The following is a 17,379-nucleotide window of genomic DNA, read 5'->3' as shown; positions in this document are numbered from 1 at the left end:
CCTCCAGGTCTTCTTGCCAAATGAAAGGCAAAGCGTTTGCTCCCTCTACTAGAGTCAAAACAAAACAAAACAAAACCATAAAAACCTCCACGCACATTTTTAACACACACACATAACCTCTTTCTCTCCTCTGAATGGTCGAAGCTGAGCAACTTGGGGATGGGTGGGTGGTAGGGGCTCCCTGATCCACTAGACTAGACTGCAGAGGGAGTAGGGGAGGAGGTGCCTTCCCAAAGCACTTTCCAGGTTAAATCCAGCCCCGGGAGGAGCCGGGAGTGGAGAGAGAATTTACTCTCCCCCAACTTAGCTCCCTCAGAAATAGGGGTAAGTGCAGGGTCAGCTGAGCAGAGAGGAACAATCTCCCGAGATCCCAGGGATGGGAGCATTGAGGGGAGGGGTTCGGAGAACTCCCAGGGGAAGTGGGTTAAAAGAAGGGCCGGGAAGAAGGGTAGGACGCCCTCCACTGGAAAGGGGAGAGAGTTCTAGTTAATGCCGAGAGGAAGTTGGGGACCTGGGTCAGCGTGTGTCTGTCTCCATGAAGGGGGTCCGTCGCTCCCCGCCCCAGGTGCTGTCTTTGGTCTGGAAAAGGGTCCAGCATGGGGGCGTTGAGGATGTGAAGGGACCAATGAGCGGTCTGTCCGCTCAGAAGGGTCCAGAGAGAGAGCCTACACCCCCGCTCCCCTTCCCCCCGCCAGAACTTGGGCTTGTCCTGTTTGACGCACCCGCAGAAAGGGGCGGGAGGGGTACTGACCCGAGGAGCGGTCCCGCGACTCTGTACTCCCTGCTGCCCAGTCCCGGCCAGGACGCTGCCCGGCTTAGTTGGGGAGCCCCTCGAGACCAGGATGGAGGTAGGGACGGGCTAGGGTCCCGGAGGGGCACGGGTGTCTCGAAGCTGCCCTACGGGGTGGGGATAAGTAGAGGGCAGCCTGGGGTCTCCTACTGGGGGTCTCGAGATGGGACTGCAGTTCCTGGAGAAAGGAGGGGGAGAGGGGTTCGTCCTGGGCTTGGGCGGTGTCTGGATCCAGGGTGCGTCCCCTCTGCTCTGGCCCGAGCAGCGCCGCCTGCTGGCAGGGCCGGACCCCGCGGCCCCGGGACCGGACTCCAGGCGGTGCCGCCACCTGGAGGGCGCGTGCAGCCGCCGGGCCAGCGAACCCAGGGCGCTGCAGCCGGTCTAGAGGGAGCCGCGTCGCTTGGCTTCGCCCTTCCCCTTCGCGGAGCTGAGACCCGGGGCACCAGAACCCGGGAGAGAGGAGAGACAGCAGAGACTCCGCGGGCGCGGGGCGATCCCAGCTGGGCTGTCTCCACAGGGATGCCGATCCTGCTGGAGACACAGGGCCGAGCCGGGGAGGGGTAGATGGGCGCCCTGACGCTTGGGAAGGCGAGCCGAGCACCAGCACTCTTGCTTTTCGGTCCTTTTCCCCGCCGAGGTCGGGGTCGCAGTCGCTGCCGGAGGATGGGCGCCCAGCGCGCAGAGCAGGGCCGGGAGGGCGCAGAAGCTTCCGCCAAGAGCTCAGGTGCTGGGGCAGCCCTGGAGCTGTTCCTGCCCTTCTGCTTGCGGCGGCGGAAGCTCCAGAGACCCTACCCTTTCTCGGGAGGACTTTAGGGAAGAAGCAGAGGGGCAGGGGAAGCTGAGGAGCGAGGGTGTGACGTGGGGATGGAAGGACAGTGGGAGACACACGGAAAAACAGAACGGAGACCTTAGGAGAGACGGAAGTGGAGAGAGAGGCTGGGCTGAAAGTCAGGGAGAGCCAGAGACTGACAGAGGCGGTGAGAAAGGAAGGGAGAGGGAGGGAGGGAGGAGGGAGGAGAAAGAGGGAGGGAACCAGGAGAGAGGGAAGGGAGCAGGCGGCGAAGCCGGGCGGGCGTGGGGCGAGGCCAGGCGTGCAGGCGGGAGCAGCGTGCAGAGCAGCGGCCGGGTTCTGCTCCCGCCTCGGAGCCCCTGGCCCGGGGAGGGGAGAGGCCGCTAGCCTGGTCTATGTCTTTTCTGACTCCAGTGCAACCTTCTTGCTGAACGAGGTAACCGTGGTGGGGGGAGGGGGTCGTGGGAGGGGGGGTTCCCCACTGGATGGGAGGAGAGCTCCGCTCCAAGCTAGGAAGGGGGCATGCGTTTGGGTGAGACTGCACCGATGGGGAGGGAGGGAAACCGGACGAAGTGAGACCAGGGGTGGAAGAGGCACCGGGTTAGAGAGGAGGGAGTGGCCAGAGCTGGCAGCTTCCTAGTACTGGGATTGGATGGGAGGAGAGGACTGACCGGGAAGCCAGAAAAAAGGGGCTAGATTACAAGAAGGGCTCTGCCAAGCTCCCCTAGTGCCTGTCCCCGAGTTCCCTAGCAGCCAGAATGGTAGGGGCCTCTATCTGGTCCAGATCTTAAAAACTGCTGGGGAGGATTCTTTAAGTCTTCCCAAAAGGCCTAGCTTCTGCCTCAGTTTCCCCATTCAGTGCCCAGGGACTGGGATCTGCCCAGCTTCCTGGTGCACTTACAGGAGAAGCTAGAATATATTCTGAAACCTCCCAAGAACTCCAGCTCCCAAACCTGATTATTCAGGGTTTTCCTCTTATGTCTTGCTTCCATGACTTGGGTACCTGCCAGCTGCCAGTCTAACAACTCTCTCCTAGAAAGAATCAGCAGGAGGATCCTCTCCCCGATCCTTTATTGCCCTCAGCTCTCTCCCTTTATGCCCAGGTATGAAAAAGAAAAGAGGTTAGCGCTACATGGATACTGACAGGCACATGTCATGTCACAGGACAAGAAGTCACCAAGTTGGCATTAGAACTGGAGTAGGCAGATGTGGGTGAGAGGAGAAAGGAAAGGGGCATTGGGTAGCAACCCAGAGATATGAGGAGAAGGAAGGAAGTTCTGAAGCTCCTGCAGGACCCAGGGGAAGGGCCAGGTATGAGGAACTTGAACCCATCTCCTGGGGATGGTTGGCATGGCAACACATGCCTCAGGAGCAGACTTAGACAACCTTGTGGCAGGAGATTACAAGGAGTGTGAGGAAGGAGTGCTGCCCATGGCAGATCCGCTGTTACCTACAGCCCCAGGACCTTCTGTGGGTGGGAGAGTCCCAAAAGGAGAGGCCAAGAGAGTGGATGCAGGAATGGGAAGAGAAGCAGCTGCCTCCGCCACTGCTTTCTTCATCAGAACCATCTCCCAGGAGAAAAGCACCTTGAGGGTCTTACTCTCTGACACCTCTCTGGGCCCCTGAAAGACAGAAGGAATTGAAAAGAAAGGATGAAAGAGGGGGATACAAGGAATACTGAGTAACTGGATGAGGGCACAAAAGTGGGCAGTGTCTGGGAACTTCCAATACGAATCCAGTATATGACCAAACCCCAATTGGTGCTGGACTCAGGAGAGGCAACTGTGAAAGCTGACTGCCTCCCCCAATAGCGACGTCCCTTCAGCCACAGGGGCTGTAACAAAGTTGTTTGTCAAACCCAGGATGAGGAAGGTGCTGGGCAGGGCTACTCTGGGCCACCCACAGTAGACAGACTAAAGATGTCAGTCTGAAGATGAAGCCTCTTCTTTTTCTTGCTAAGATAACACCGATAAGTGACACAGGTGGGAAGCCGCTTGGTTTGGGTGGGCTTTCTCTCTCCCATGCACAGTGCCTTCTACCATAAATCTTATTAAGCTATGTCAGAGTTTTGGATGTCTGATTCTCCTCAAGCCTAGGAGGGATGAGCAGATTGCTGAACTCCCGGATGTGAGAAATTGGGAAAGGAAAAGGACTGAGCTCAGGGCCAAGGGCATGGGCACCAGGGGGCCTCCAAGTGTACCCCTGTCTATGGACGTCCTCCTTGTGGGGCACAAAGGTAGGCAGTCAAAAATCAAAGAAGGAATTTTGCTCAGGAGATGAAAAAAGGAGAGAGCTCAAATAGGTGGATCTTTGGGGAAAGTTTCCTCGATATAAGGGCTGCGGATCTCTTACCTCAAATCTCAGTGTTCCTGTGAAGGAGACTGAGTGGTGCAGAGTGGTACAAGCCCTTCTGCTGAGGGGAGAATCTGGCCTTACCCTAGTGACTCTGAGGAGACTGGCCCTGGCCCGGGGGAGGGGGAGAGGCCGCTAGCCTGGTCTATGTCTTTTTCTGACTCCAGTGCAACCTTCTTGCTGAACGAGGTAACCGTGGTGGGGGGAGGGGGTCGTGGGAGGGGGGGTTCCCCACTGGATGGGAGGAGAGCTCCGCTCCAAGCTAGGAAGGGGCATGCGTTTGGGTGAGACTGCACCGATGGGGAGGGAGGGAAACCGGACGAAGTGAGACCAGGGGTGGAAGAGGCACCGGGTTAGAGAGGAGGGAGTGGCCAGAGCTGGCAGCTTCCTAGTACTGGGATTGGATGGGAGGAGAGGACTGACCGGGAAGCCAGAAAAAAGGGGCTAGATTACAAGAAGGGCTCTGCCAAGCTCCCCTAGTGCCTGTCCCCGAGTTCCCTAGCAGCCAGAATGGTAGGGGCCTCTATCTGGTCCAGATCTTAAAACTGCTGGGGAGGATTCTTTAAGTCTTCCCAAAAGGCCTAGCTTCTGCCTCAGTTTCCCCATTCAGTGCCCAGGGACTGGGATCTGCCCAGCTTCCTGGTGCACTTACAGGAGAAGCTAGAATATATTCTGAAACCTCCCAAGAACTCCAGCTCCCAAACCTGATTATTCAGGGTTTTCCTCTTATGTCTTGCTTCCATGACTTGGGTACCTGCCAGCTGCCAGTCTAACAACTCTCTCCTAGAAAGAATCAGCAGGAGGATCCTCTCCCCGATCCTTTATTGCCCTCAGCTCTCTCCCTTTATGCCCAGGTATGAAAAGAAAAGAGGTTAGCGCTACATGGATACTGACAGGCACATGTCATGTCACAGGACAAGAAGTCACCAAGTTGGCATTAGAACTGGAGTAGGCAGATGTGGGTGAGAGGAGAAAGGAAAGGGGCATTGGGTAGCAACCCAGAGATATGAGGAGAAGGAAGGAAGTTCTGAAGCTCCTGCAGGACCCAGGGGAAGGGCCAGGTATGAGGAACTTGAACCCATCTCCTGGGGATGGTTGGCATGGCAACACATGCCTCAGGAGCAGACTTAGACAACCTTGTGGCAGGAGATTACAAGGAGTGTGAGGAAGGAGTGCTGCCCATGGCAGATCCGCTGTTACCTACAGCCCCAGGACCTTCTGTGGGTGGGAGAGTCCCAAAAGGAGAGGCCAAGAGAGTGGATGCAGGAATGGGAAGAGAAGCAGCTGCCTCCGCCACTGCTTTCTTCATCAGAACCATCTCCCAGGAGAAAAGCACCTTGAGGGTCTTACTCTCTGACACCTCTCTGGGCCCCTGAAAGACAGAAGGAATTGAAAAGAAAGGATGAAAGAGGGGATACAAGGAATACTGAGTAACTGGATGAGGGCACAAAAGTGGGCAGTGTCTGGGAACTTCCAATACGAATCCAGTATATGACCAAACCCCAATTGGTGCTGGACTCAGGAGAGGCAACTGTGAAAGCTGACTGCCTCCCCAATAGCGACGTCCCTTCAGCCACAGGGGCTGTAACAAAGTTGTTTGTCAAACCCAGGATGAGGAAGGTGCTGGGCAGGGCTACTCTGGGCCACCCACAGTAGACAGACTAAAGATGTCAGTCTGAAGATGAAGCCTCTTCTTTTCTTGCTAAGATAACACCGATAAGTGACACAGGTGGGAAGCCGCTTGGTTTGGGTGGGCTTTCTCTCTCCCATGCACAGTGCCTTCTACCATAAATCTTATTAAGCTATGTCAGAGTTTTGGATATCTGATTCTCCTCAAGCCTAGGAGGGATGAGCAGATTGCTGAACTCCCGGATGTGAGAAATTGGGAAAGGAAAAGGACTGAGCTCAGGGCCAAGGGCATGGGCACCAGGGGCCTCCAAGTGTACCCCTGTCTATGGACGTCCTCCTTGTGGGGCACAAAGGTAGGCAGTCAAAATCAAAGAAGGAATTTTGCTCAGGAGATGAAAAAAGGAGAGAGCTCAAATAGGTGGATCTTTGGGGAAAGTTTCCTCGATATAAGGGCTGCGGCTCTCTTACCTCAAATCTCAGTGTTCCTGTGAAGGAGACTGAGTGGTGCAGAGTGGTACAAGCCCTTCTGCTGAGGGGAGAATCTGGCCTTACCCTAGTGACTCTGAGGAGACTGGCCCTTTCCTCTCCCAATCCCAGTGTAGCCAGGATCCCACCCACAACTATCCCCTACCACCACCCTCTGGTTTCTCTCCCCTCCCTTTAGGCTCACCTAAAACAGCCCCTTTCTGACCCAGTTCCCACGGATGCCTTGGCACTGTCTGGCACGATCCTTGGCAGGGAAGTGGGGAAGGGAACCCCCATCCTGGCCGGACTAAGACGAAATCTATCTGTGCAACAGGTGTGGGGAGGCCTACCCAGCTCACGGAAAGTTCCCCCCTTCTCAAGGGCTAGGCAACACCGCCTTTGCCGCAGCGTTCCCGTACTGAGGGGGCCGGGCACCTGTTGGGGCAGGAGTTGCCGTCCTGGCATTAGCCTGGGGGCACTAAGCCCATTCCTCCCCGGGACTACTGCGGGGTTTGCTTTCGGAGCCTCCGGGACGCACGGGCCCAGACCCGCACTGCTGTCGCCTGGGACCCCTCCCCCGTCTGCCGCTTGTTCCCGCGCCTCTTCTGTCTCCCAGGGTCTCCCCATTTTCCTGTCCTCCTCGTCCTCCCTCTGCCTCTCTCTCTCCGGCTTCCTCGACACCTGCGCCCTCTCCTGTCTCCGCCCGGGTCGCGTCTTCCTCGCGGTCTCAGCGCCCCCTCCCTCCCCCGCCGCAGCCCTTTGTTTCCCGGCGGAGTAGTTCCTGGGTTGCCGAGCGTCTCTGTCTCCGCATCTCTCCTCGCCCCGCCTCCTCCCTGCCTGGATCCGCCCCGCCCGCAGCCTCTCCTCCCCTTCCTCCCTGCCGCCAAGGCCCCGTAGGTGCTCGGGGACCCACCTTCCACCCAGCACGGGTCCGTTCCCCTCTCCCGGCCTGGCCTGGGCTCCCCGGTGGCCGCCACCCCCGCCTTCTCCCAGGGAGGGGGTCAGGTGGGCGGGCACTATTGTTGTAGGAGCGGGCGCCAGATTCCTCAGCCGCGCTCGGGGTGGGACCGGCTGGGTTTGGGGGGGTGGGGTGGGGGGAGCGGTGATTTGAGCTCCGAGCAGCTGGTCTTCGCGGCTCGCTCCCTCCTTCGCGCTCTCTCGCTCCCCGCCGCCGCCCGCAGGGCTGCGGGGCTCCGTGGCATCTCCCGGGCGCGGCCCGCAGTCCTCGCCCCTGCCTCCGGGCCGCTCCCGCCCCCGGCGCCGCTCGCTTCCCCACCCGGACTCCCCATGTATGACGACTCCTACGTGCCCGGGTTTGAGGACTCGGAGGCGGTGAGTGCCCACGGTGAGGGTGGGGCAGGGAAGTTGGGGTGACACCTCCTCTCCCTTCAACCCTTCCCCAGTTCAGGACTTTGAAAACGCCTCAGTGGCAGGGCAGGGTGTGTAGGGGGGCGCTCTAAAAACGTGGGGAGATGGATTTTCATGCCAAGCGCTCCCTAGCGACCCAGACTCAGACCCTGGGGCATCGGGTGTGTGCAGAGAGGGGGCAGTATAGGGAAAGGGCTCAAGCAGGTGGCTCCACTGCCCAGGAAAGAGGGGTGGGAGGAGGCAGGGCTGGGGGCCGAGGGCACAGAGGCTCTGGAGAGGGAACACGCCAAGTCTGGAGTTCCAAATTCTGGATTTCTGGGGTCTGAACACAGCAGCTAGGAGAGCCGCCGAGGTAGTTGGGGAGGCAGACATTCCGGACCTCTTGTGCCTCAAGCAAACAACACATTAGGGAGCTGAGAGGACGCCAGGGACCAGCCTCTTTAGACAGAGGGATCCTAAAACTTGAGGAGCTCCATTATTCCCTTCTGCCCTCTCCATCTCTGCGCATTGCCTCATCTCCTCACCCTTTCTTTAGCCCAGTTTCTCTCTCAGGCTGAAACCTGGGCACCCAGCACATGGGTAGGCCAGGTGACTGAGCCCCATCCATTCCACAGCCCCCTGCTGAGGCTTCCTCTGAGCAGCGGGCATCCTGAGCTCTTGCCCAGCATGGAGGGCCTGGAGGTGAGGCCAGAGGAGCTGAGGGCCTGGGGATGGAGAGGATGCGCTTTGCTCAGAGAAACAGGCAACCAATAAATATTTAATTCTCCTCTTTGCTTTTATCTCCTGACCCACTGAGACAAATCAGCTCATTAAGCAGTGATTCCCGGAGCTCAGACAGCAGGGAGAGTGCCTGGAAAGATGGGGCAAGAATGCGGAGCAGCTGCTCAGACCCTTGGAGCTGCCAGCTTTCCCTCAAATGTCCTGTAAGAAGGCCTCCTTAGGAGTGGATCACTAGGTGGCTTGGAAGGGGACCCAATAGGTTGGAGCACCCCTGGGTCGGAAAGAGGAGTATGTTCCATTCTTCTCCCATCACTTGCTGCCAGGCCCAGGATAGATGAGTGCTGATGCTCAGAATAGGCAACTGTCCGTTTCTGAGACTGGGTTCCTTCTGGGCCCAATTCTCCATGGGGCCTCTGGGATAATTATATTGCTGCTAGAGCAGATCATTTTCAAGGCTCTGGTGGACACCTCTTTCTGACAGTTGAAGGAACAGCTGGTATAGCCCAGGGTGCCAAGGTGAGCTTGAGAACAAACCTCTCTGGGGCTGGAGGGCCCTAGGAGGTTCTTCCCATCCCTGGTGAGAAGGCAAGGGCTATTGCAAGGAACAGACTGACATGTGGATGGTGTTGGAGGGCAGCCTGCTGACCCATTGCTCCCTCCCATCTCTCTCTGGCTCCTGATCACCCTCCCCCACTTCCCTTTCTCTTGCCTGGCTCCTTGCTCTCCCTGAGGCCCCCTCTGAAGCAGTAGGAGGGAGATCAGGCTCTAAATAAATCCAACGGCTCATCTCCCTCCTCTCCTTCCCCCGTGCCAGGCAAGAGAGGAGCTGCAGCCTGCCCACACACTCACTAGGCAAGGGGGGCACCACCAGGGCACTGTGCCAACTCCTGGCAGCTCCAAAGTACTGACACTCTGGCTCTTTTGGCGTAGCAGGGTACAGGAAAGGTAAGACCCTAGATCATGCCTGGCAGGGCAGCCCTGGCCTCCCCAAGTAATACCAGAGCACGAGAGATGAGTTAGCCTGGAGGACTTGGGAGTAATGGAGAGGGGCTTCCATTCTGAGCACAACTCATTAAATGTTTAGGGAGAGATCCTGTGATTCCCATCCCAGGGTGAGAGGTCAGGTAACCCCAGATGCCCCAGGCGTTATTACTACTAAATTAGGCCGCAAGGTAGCTCAGGCCTGTAATCCCAGCGCTTTGGGTGGCCGAGCCGGGCGGATCACTTGAGGTCAGGAGTTGGAAACCAGCCTGGCCAATATGGTGAAAGCCCGTGTCTACTAAAAATACAGAAATTAGCCTGACATGGTGGTGCATGCCTGTAGTCCCAACTACTCAGGAGGCTGGGGCAGGAGAAATGCTTGAACCCTGGAGGCAGAGGTTGCAGTGAGCCAACATCACGCCATTACACTCCAGCCTGGGCATCACAGTAAGACTCCGTCTCAAAAAAAAAAAAATTACTAAATTAAACCAGGCACAGAGACTCATGCCTATAGTCCCAGTGCTTTGCGAGGCTAAGGTAGGAAGATGGCTTAAGCCCAGGAGTTTGAGACCAGCCTAGGCAAAATAGCAAGATCCTGTCTCTACAAAAAACTAGTAGGCATGGTAGTGCATGCCTATAGTCCTAGCTACTCAGGAGACAGGAGGATCGCTTGAGCCCAAGAGTTCAAGGCTACAGTGAGCCACGATTGTGCCACTGCACTCCAGTCTGGGCGACAGAGCAAGACCTATCTCTAAGTAAATAAATAAAATAATAAAAATAAAGATTACTAAATTGGGCTGAGAGTCTGGAGCACAGGCAGAAAAGGTCAGACTCCTCTTTTAGCATGGTGCTGGGCTTCTGGGAGGTACCCGATGTATCTGTACCAAAGTGAGTGGTCATCTGCCTTGCCTTCTGCCTCCCAGCCTATTGGCCCCTGTCTGGTCGCTTCAGATACCAACATCCCACAGAGGTTTCTCTTGTGTCCTAAGACCCCTAGGAAGGCGGTCCCTCACCCTGTGCCAAGATTATTTCTGGGGTTCAACCCCCACTTTTCCTGCTGCCATCCAGCCTCATTTTGTTCTCAGGAGAAATGAGGGACAGCCAGCAGACTCTACTCTTCTGTAAAACGAAAGATCTTTCCCCCTTGTGCTATCTTCAGGCCTTTGGTGTACTATAGACACTGTCTTTAGCCTAAGGCTCGAGAGCCTGGGCTGACCCCTAGCTGAACAGCCCTCTTGCCCAAGGCAGGGTGGGGGTAGAGGGCACAGTGGACAGCAGGTATGTGATTTTGCCTTCTCCTCTGAGAGTCTGGTCTCTGCTGCCTTCTGTAGGTGGTCGTGCCCAGTGAGCTTGAGAGAATATTCCTCCACCCAAGGACATTCTAAAGCCCCTTCCCCTATACACACACACACTCCTGCATGAACCCCTTATTTAGGCTTATCCCTTCTCTCTGCCACTGGCATCTCAGAATTGTGGGAAGTATCACTTGAGGCTTCTCCCCACAGAGAGGGAATACTGAGGCAGGAAACGAAAGACTCTTTCCCTAGGCAGAGGAGGAAACCCAGACATCCTAACCTCTGGGCTCTTGTCTTGAAGTCCAGCATCCCTTCCTCATTTGTGCCTCTCCCTCATGGCCTTGAAGCTGAGCTCTGTGACCCTCAAATGCACCCTCATTGCCTAAGACCTTTCCTATGGGCAGGACTCAGAGACTCTCCTTGCTCATGTTACCCACTCCCCACATCCCCAGGGTCCTGCTCCATAGCTGAGTTGCCTGACAGTAGCATAGCCTTCTTCTAGGGCCAATGTCCCCTGGGCCTGGGAAAGGACTGGGGAGATGTAGGCCAAGTGGTAGGCATGGCCCAACCTCACCTGCGTCCAGGGAGACAGCTTTGTGTTCTTCTCAGTCTGTGTCTTGTTTGCTGCCTACATCTGGCCAGTTGCCCCAGCAGGTGTGGGAGGAAGAAAAGTAGGGGGTGGGGAGAGCAAAGGGGAGGTAACTTCTAGGAGTTACTACTAAAGAGGAGGCAGCTTTGTGTCCTCCTCTTCACCCTGGAAGGGTAAGGGCTCACCATTTGAGAGCCTTCAGAGCCTTGTTGGAGTAGGGAAAGTGGGATCTTAGGGGGCAGATGGCTGGATCCCCACACTCAGGACTGGTGCTGTGCCAACCAGCGTCTCTTGACTGTTACTGCTGGCTGGACTCCTGCCAGGCATCTTAAAGGGATGATGTCCAGGCTGCTCTTTGCAGGCTGCTGTGAACAAGAGGGCTGGGTCTCCTGGATCCAGAATCATTTGTAATACATCATCTTCAGCACTCCTCCCTTCCCTCAGCTCAGAGGACATGTTAGAGGGGAGAAAAGGGAGGAAAGAGAGAAGTGAAGGTTCTATTCAAAGCTGTAGTATTAATAGGCTTGGGGGAGGAGGGGCCCAGATCTTTGCACCTATAGATGGGGCCAGCTTTCCTGTAGCCTCAGAGGCACCAGGGCCCTTCTCAGGGGATAGGAGGGGCCATAGGGACCCAGCCACCCCCTTGGAGATGGAGAAACGGCAATAGAGGCAACACTGTAAGGTGAGGAGGGTGCCTCCATAGCGTCCTTCACGCCGGAGCCTGGGAGTCACAGCCTGTTTCCCAACCCAGGGTTCAGCTGACTCCTACACCAGCCGCCCATCTCTGGACTCAGACGTCTCCCTGGAGGAGGACCGGGAAAGTGCCCGGCGTGAAGTAGAGAGCCAGGCTCAGCAGCAGCTCGAAAGGGCCAAGGTATAATTTCTGGGCATGGGGCAAGACAGGAGGCCAAACTAGGTGGAAACCTGCACTTGGTCCTAAGTCCCAAGGGTTCCTTGGGCAAGATGTCCTTGAGCGTGAGAGGGTGCGTGTGAGGGGCAGAGGCCACGGCCTTCTGCTGTTGGGGCACTGAAGCTGGAAGGGGTGCTCCGAGGCTTCTCTCACTTGCACTAATGGCCAAATTCTCCAGCACAAACCTGTGGCATTTGCGGTGAGGACCAATGTCAGCTACTGTGGCGTACTGGATGAGGAGTGCCCAGTCCAGGGCTCTGGAGTCAACTTTGAGGCCAAAGATTTTCTGCACATTAAAGAGGTGATCGACCCCCGTGCTCTAACACTTCTAAGCCTCTGACACTTCATTTTCTTGCTCTTGCCCCAGATCCCAATGCTTCTTACTTCAGTCCTCAGTCTAATTCCCCAAGCTAATCAGCTCTTCTCCTTAACAGACACCCGTCCACCCCTCATATCTAAGACCTCATCCCCAGGGTCTCCATCCTTCTGAGACCTGGCTTGGGCCTCAGTCTCCATGTCCATCAAGTGAGCAGTTAGATTAGCTGCCTCCGAGGTCCCCATGACAGCTGCAGTGCCTCAGTCAGAAATCCTGGGTGGCCCAAACTTGGCTGCCCTTTCCCCTGGCCCCTTCTGCCCACCGCCCCTTGCATTGCATTCCTTAGACCAGCTCAGTGACTGCCTCGCTGGCTTCTTCACATTGAAGAACCAGGACTTGGGCAGGGCGCTCCTCTCACCACTCCTTCCTGCTCCACCCACCCCCAGAAGTACAGCAATGACTGGTGGATCGGGCGGCTAGTGAAAGAGGGCGGGGACATCGCTTTCATCCCCAGCCCCCAGCGCCTGGAGAGCATCCGGCTCAAACAGGAGCAGAAGGCCAGGTGAGAGTTGGGCTGTGACTCAGTAAACACACCCCGAACACTTAAACTGTACCCACAGGACACGTCGTCATGCATGCCACACACATGCATATCCCCCTGAAATACACATGCACAAATGCTCGGCTCTACACACTCACACTAAACAAAACTACAAACACACACACGAATGCACACATATTGCATGTACACCTGTCTCACTAGATAAACCATATGGAAATGTGTACAATTATTAAATAATGCATAGAACATACGTACACAGCGACACATTCTTCTCTCCCTCTCTCTCGCCTCCCTTTCTTCTCAGGAGATCCGGGAACCCTTCCAGCCTGAGTGACATTGGCAACCGACGCTCCCCTCCACCATCTCTAGGTAGCCTCCCCTCAACCCACCCATTTTGGGTAGCTGGGTAGCTAAGACACAGGGAAAGGGGGGATTCTGCCCAAGTGAACTGTGTGGGAAGGGGTTTTGTGGAGGGATCAGAAGGGGTGGGGAGAAGCCAGTATCTCCCTGGGGATGGGGATACCGTGCCCCAGGGACCTTTCCCCTTCACCAACTTTAATCTTGTATTTCCTTTTCCGAAAAGCCAAGCAGAAGCAAAAGCAGGTGAGTCAAGGAACGGGACCTGGGCTGGGGGGGGATCATGGCTTATGGCTCTGGGGACAGTGTTCTAGGCAGTCATTGTTGGAGGGCAGAACAGAGAAGGGAGGGAGCCCAGAACCTCTGGATCTGCCTTGACACCAACCAGGCATGAGACAGGCACCAGGGCCATGGTTTCTCCTGACCTCATGTCCATTTTGCAGGCGGAACATGTTCCCCCATATGACGTGGTACCCTCCATGCGGCCTGTGGTGTTGGTTGGACCCTCTCTGAAAGGTTATGAGGTGAGGGAAGGTCCTTGACCCCAAAGAGTCACCTCTACCAAGCCTGCCACAGGAAGTCCCTAGGGAAAGTGGAAGGGGTCTATCTCCTCCCTCCAGGGTCTGTATGTGGAGGACGTCCACTCTGGGGCCATGCGTGGGGAGGCTGCCTCTCTCCAAAAGGGCCCTTCATCAGTGCCGTGTCCACCCACCAGGTCACAGACATGATGCAGAAGGCTCTCTTTGACTTCCTCAAACACAGATTTGATGGCAGGTAAGCTGCCCTGGCCTGAGGTGGCCTGAGAACCAAGGAGAAGCTCATGGCCTACTTCCAGATGCTGTAGCAAGTCTTCTCTAAGGGAAGAGTTAGTGGGAGCTGGGTAAGGAGAGGCTGAGGCACAGGTTTAGAAGCTAGCTGGGATTCTCCATTCCCACCCCAGGATCTCCATCACTCGAGTCACAGCCGACCTCTCCTTGGCAAAGCGATCTGTGCTCAACAATCCTGGCAAGAGGACCATCATTGAGCGCTCCTCTGCCCGCTCTAGCATCGGTGAGAAGTCCCTGCCACCTGCTTCTGTGCCCACTCAAGCACCAGTGAGAACCCCCTTCCTCCCTTTTCTTTCTTTTTTTTTTTTTTCTGAGATGGAGTCTCACTCTGTCGCTCAGGCTGGAGTGTAGTGGTGAGATCTCGGCTCACTGCAACCTCCACCTCCTGGGTTCAAGCAATCTTCCCACCTCAGCCTCCTGAGTAGCTGGGACTACAGGTGCCCACCACCATCCCTGGCTAATTTTTGCGTTTTTAGTAGACACAGGGTTTGGCCAGGCTGATCTCGAACTCCTGACCTCAAGTGATTGGCCCACCTGGGCCTCCCAAAATGCTGGGATTGCAGGCATGAGCCACCATGCCTGGCCCCTCCTCCTTTTCTCTTCCTTGCCTCCTTGTCTTTCTGCCCCACTCCTCTACCTGCCCCCAGGATTGGCAAGAACACACCCCTCCTCCTCAATTCCCATTCCTCTGCCTGCCCAGGCTTCGATGAATGCCCTTTTCCTCCAATTCCTTCCTGTCCACCATTTGGGAGCCCTCAAAGCCTGCTGGAGTGAGCAGTGGGCAGAGCTCCTGGTGAGCACTGCTGCTGCTGCCTCCCTCCGTAGCGGAAGTGCAGAGTGAGATCGAGCGCATATTTGAGCTGGCCAAATCCCTGCAGCTAGTAGTGTTGGACGCTGACACCATCAACCACCCAGCACAGCTGGCCAAGACCTCGCTGGCCCCCATCATCGTTTTTGTCAAAGTGTCCTCACCAAAGGTAAGTCAGCTGGGGTCATGGAGGAGGCCCACAGGGCTACCCTACTAGAATGTAGGATGACTCTGAGTCATCCTCCCCTGCTACTGATGCCACAAGTGGAGGAAATGCCTAGCTCTACCCAGAGTCCTGAGAGACTCCAGGCCTAGCTCTGCCCTCCCCGCTTAGGTACTCCAGCGTCTCATTCGCTCCCGGGGGAAGTCACAGATGAAGCACCTGACCGTACAGATGATGGCATACGATAAGCTGGTTCAGTGTCCACCGGTGAGTGCCTGGGTCAGCTGCTTTTGTGCCCACTCCCCCAGGGCTGCAGCAGTGACAGAGATGGGTTGGGGGCTGCTGCTGAGGGGAAACCAATGTTGCGCCTTCCTCCCCCTCCTCAGGAGTCATTTGATGTGATTCTGGATGAGAACCAGCTGGAGGATGCCTGTGAGCACCTGGCCGAGTACCTGGAGGTCTACTGGCGGGCTACGCACCACCCAGCCCCTGGCTCTGGACTTCTGGGTCCTCCCAGTGTCATCCCCGGACTTCAGGTAACCATTTCCAGTGGGCAGAGATGCTCAAGCTAAGCCAGTCAAAGCACTGCCCCTCCCTGCTCAGAGGACTGTCCTTGGCCTCCAGTTCAGCATGCCAAAGGATTATAGAACTCTCAGCTCTGCTGTACAGAGCTAGTGCAGACGGGCAAAGGAGCTTCCTGAGGAGAGAGGGAATCAATCAATGAGATGGATACATCAGAGATTAGTTTCCTGGGGGTCAAGAGAAACACAATCTCCAAATCTTCTCCCAGGCTGCCTTGAAGGCAGAGCCTGAATTTTGCGGGAGTCGAAGCTCCAGTTTTCTCTCTCGGAAGAGGAAAAATGCTCCAGCATGCTTCTTCCTTGCACTAATTCCTGTACCAGGGAATTGAGAGTTGAGGGGGGAAGAATCTCGCACCTTACCAGAGGACAAGGTGAGGTCTGTACTGCCTCACTCAGAGCTGTTGTGTGGCCCCCAGAACCAGCAGCTGCTCGGGGAGCGTGGCGAGGAGCACTCTCCCCTCGAGCGGGACAGCTTGATGCCTTCTGATGAGGCCAGCGAGAGCTCCCGCCAAGCCTGGACAGGATCTTCGCAGCGAAGCTCCCGCCACCTGGAGGAGGACTATGCAGATGCCTACCAGGACCTGTACCAGCCTCACCGCCAACACACCTCGGGGCTGCCTAGTGCTAACGGGCATGACCCCCAAGACCGGCTTCTAGCCCAGGACTCGGAGCACAACCACAATGACCGGAACTGGCAGCGCAACCGGCCTTGGCCCAAGGATAGCTACTGACAGCCTCCTGCTGCCCTACCCTGGCAGGCACAGGCACAGCTAGCCGGGGGGCCCACTCCAGGCAGGGTGGCGTTAGACTGGCATTAGGCTGGCATTAGGCTCAGCCCCCAAAACCCCCTGCTCAGCCCCAGCTTCAGGGCTGCCTGTGGTCCCAAGGTTCTGGGAGAAACAGGGGGCCCCCCTCACCTCCTGGGCAGTGACCCCTACTAGGCTCCCATTCCAGGTACTAGCTGTGTGTTCTGTACCCCTGGCACCTTCCTCTTCTCCCACACAGGAAGCTGCCCCACTGGGCAGTGCCCTCAAGCCAGGATCCCCTTAGCAGGGGCCTTCCCACCAGACTCAGGGAAGGGATGCCCCATCAAAGTGACAAAAGGGTGGGGTGTGGGCACCATGGCATGAGGAAGAAACAAGGTCCCTGAGCAGGCACAAGTCCTGACAGTCAAGGGACTGCTTTGGCATCCGAGGGCCTCCAGTCACCTCACTGCCACATATTAGAAATGAGACAATCAAAGCCCCCCCCGGGGTGGCACACCTATCCATCTGCTGGGGTGGGGCATCCACATCCAAGACTGGAGCAGCAGGCTGGCCACACTCGGGCCAGAGAGAGCTCACAGCCGAAGCTCTTGGAGGGAAGGGCTCTCCTCACTCTGCCAGGAAGCTTCTTAACATGTGACAGGACCAGGGGCCAAGAGCATGGTGAAGCCAAGTGGCAGACGGGAGCTAACCTGGATGGGGGTTTGGGGAAGGAGGGTGTGTGTAGCAGAGAACTTATGGGGGCCTCCTTGCCTTTCTCATTCTTTTGCCCTGCATCCTGTCATTTCTGTTCTTGTCCCTCATACATCCTGGGAGAACCGGGCTCCAGACTTGGTTCCCTGACTCATAGCTGCTGCTTGTTAGGTTAGGGTTAGATGGGGAGAGACAGGGCACAGAGGACCTGTCTCCCTGGCTACTCTCGCCTTATGGCTCTAGTGTGTGACCTACAGAGCATGCTCCACAAGCCCCTGCCTCACCTCACTGTCATCACTAATAAACATCATGCACAGTCCCTCAGGCTTCTGTTCTGTCTGTGATGCGGCCCAAGTCTGGTGGAGGGAAAGATGTGTTCGGGCCGCCCTTCTCTCAGAGAATCTGTCCAGCGGGAAGGG

General features: G+C 56.6%; 1 protein-coding gene across 4 annotated transcripts; it reads left to right on the top strand.

The window, feature by feature from the left end:
• The first annotated feature begins 732 nt into the window (after positions 1-732).
• CACNB3 (calcium voltage-gated channel auxiliary subunit beta 3) lies at positions 733-17,279 on the top strand. Of its 4 annotated transcripts, none has more exons than XM_017894804.1 (13): positions 733-848; positions 11,731-11,853; positions 12,068-12,190; positions 12,652-12,767; positions 13,072-13,136; positions 13,351-13,370; positions 13,568-13,648; positions 13,840-13,898; positions 14,065-14,174; positions 14,777-14,928; positions 15,094-15,189; positions 15,309-15,458; positions 15,920-17,089. In XM_017894804.1, exons 1-13 carry the CDS (start codon positions 843-845, stop codon positions 16,232-16,234), a joined length of 1,416 nt encoding a protein of 471 aa, XP_017750293.1. In that variant the 5' UTR covers positions 733-842; the 3' UTR covers positions 16,235-17,089. The 4 variants fall into 4 exon arrangements, with proteins under 4 accessions (XP_017750293.1, XP_017750292.1, XP_017750291.1 ...); XM_017894803.1 differs by lacking the exon at positions 733-848 and adding an exon at positions 4,046-4,121 and having other exon boundaries at positions 15,920-16,243; XM_017894802.1 differs by lacking the exon at positions 733-848 and adding an exon at positions 6,868-7,358 and having other exon boundaries at positions 15,920-17,279.
• Positions 17,280-17,379: the final 100 nt, after the last annotated feature.

Source organism: Rhinopithecus bieti, unplaced genomic scaffold (genome assembly GCF_001698545.2).
Source record: "Rhinopithecus bieti isolate Rb0 unplaced genomic scaffold, ASM169854v2 scaffold_24390, whole genome shotgun sequence".
In the NCBI taxonomy this organism is placed as follows: Eukaryota; Metazoa; Chordata; class Mammalia; order Primates; family Cercopithecidae; genus Rhinopithecus; species Rhinopithecus bieti.
The sequence above is the reverse complement of the archived record's forward strand: the minus strand, read 5'-3'. Positions and strand labels throughout refer to the sequence as shown.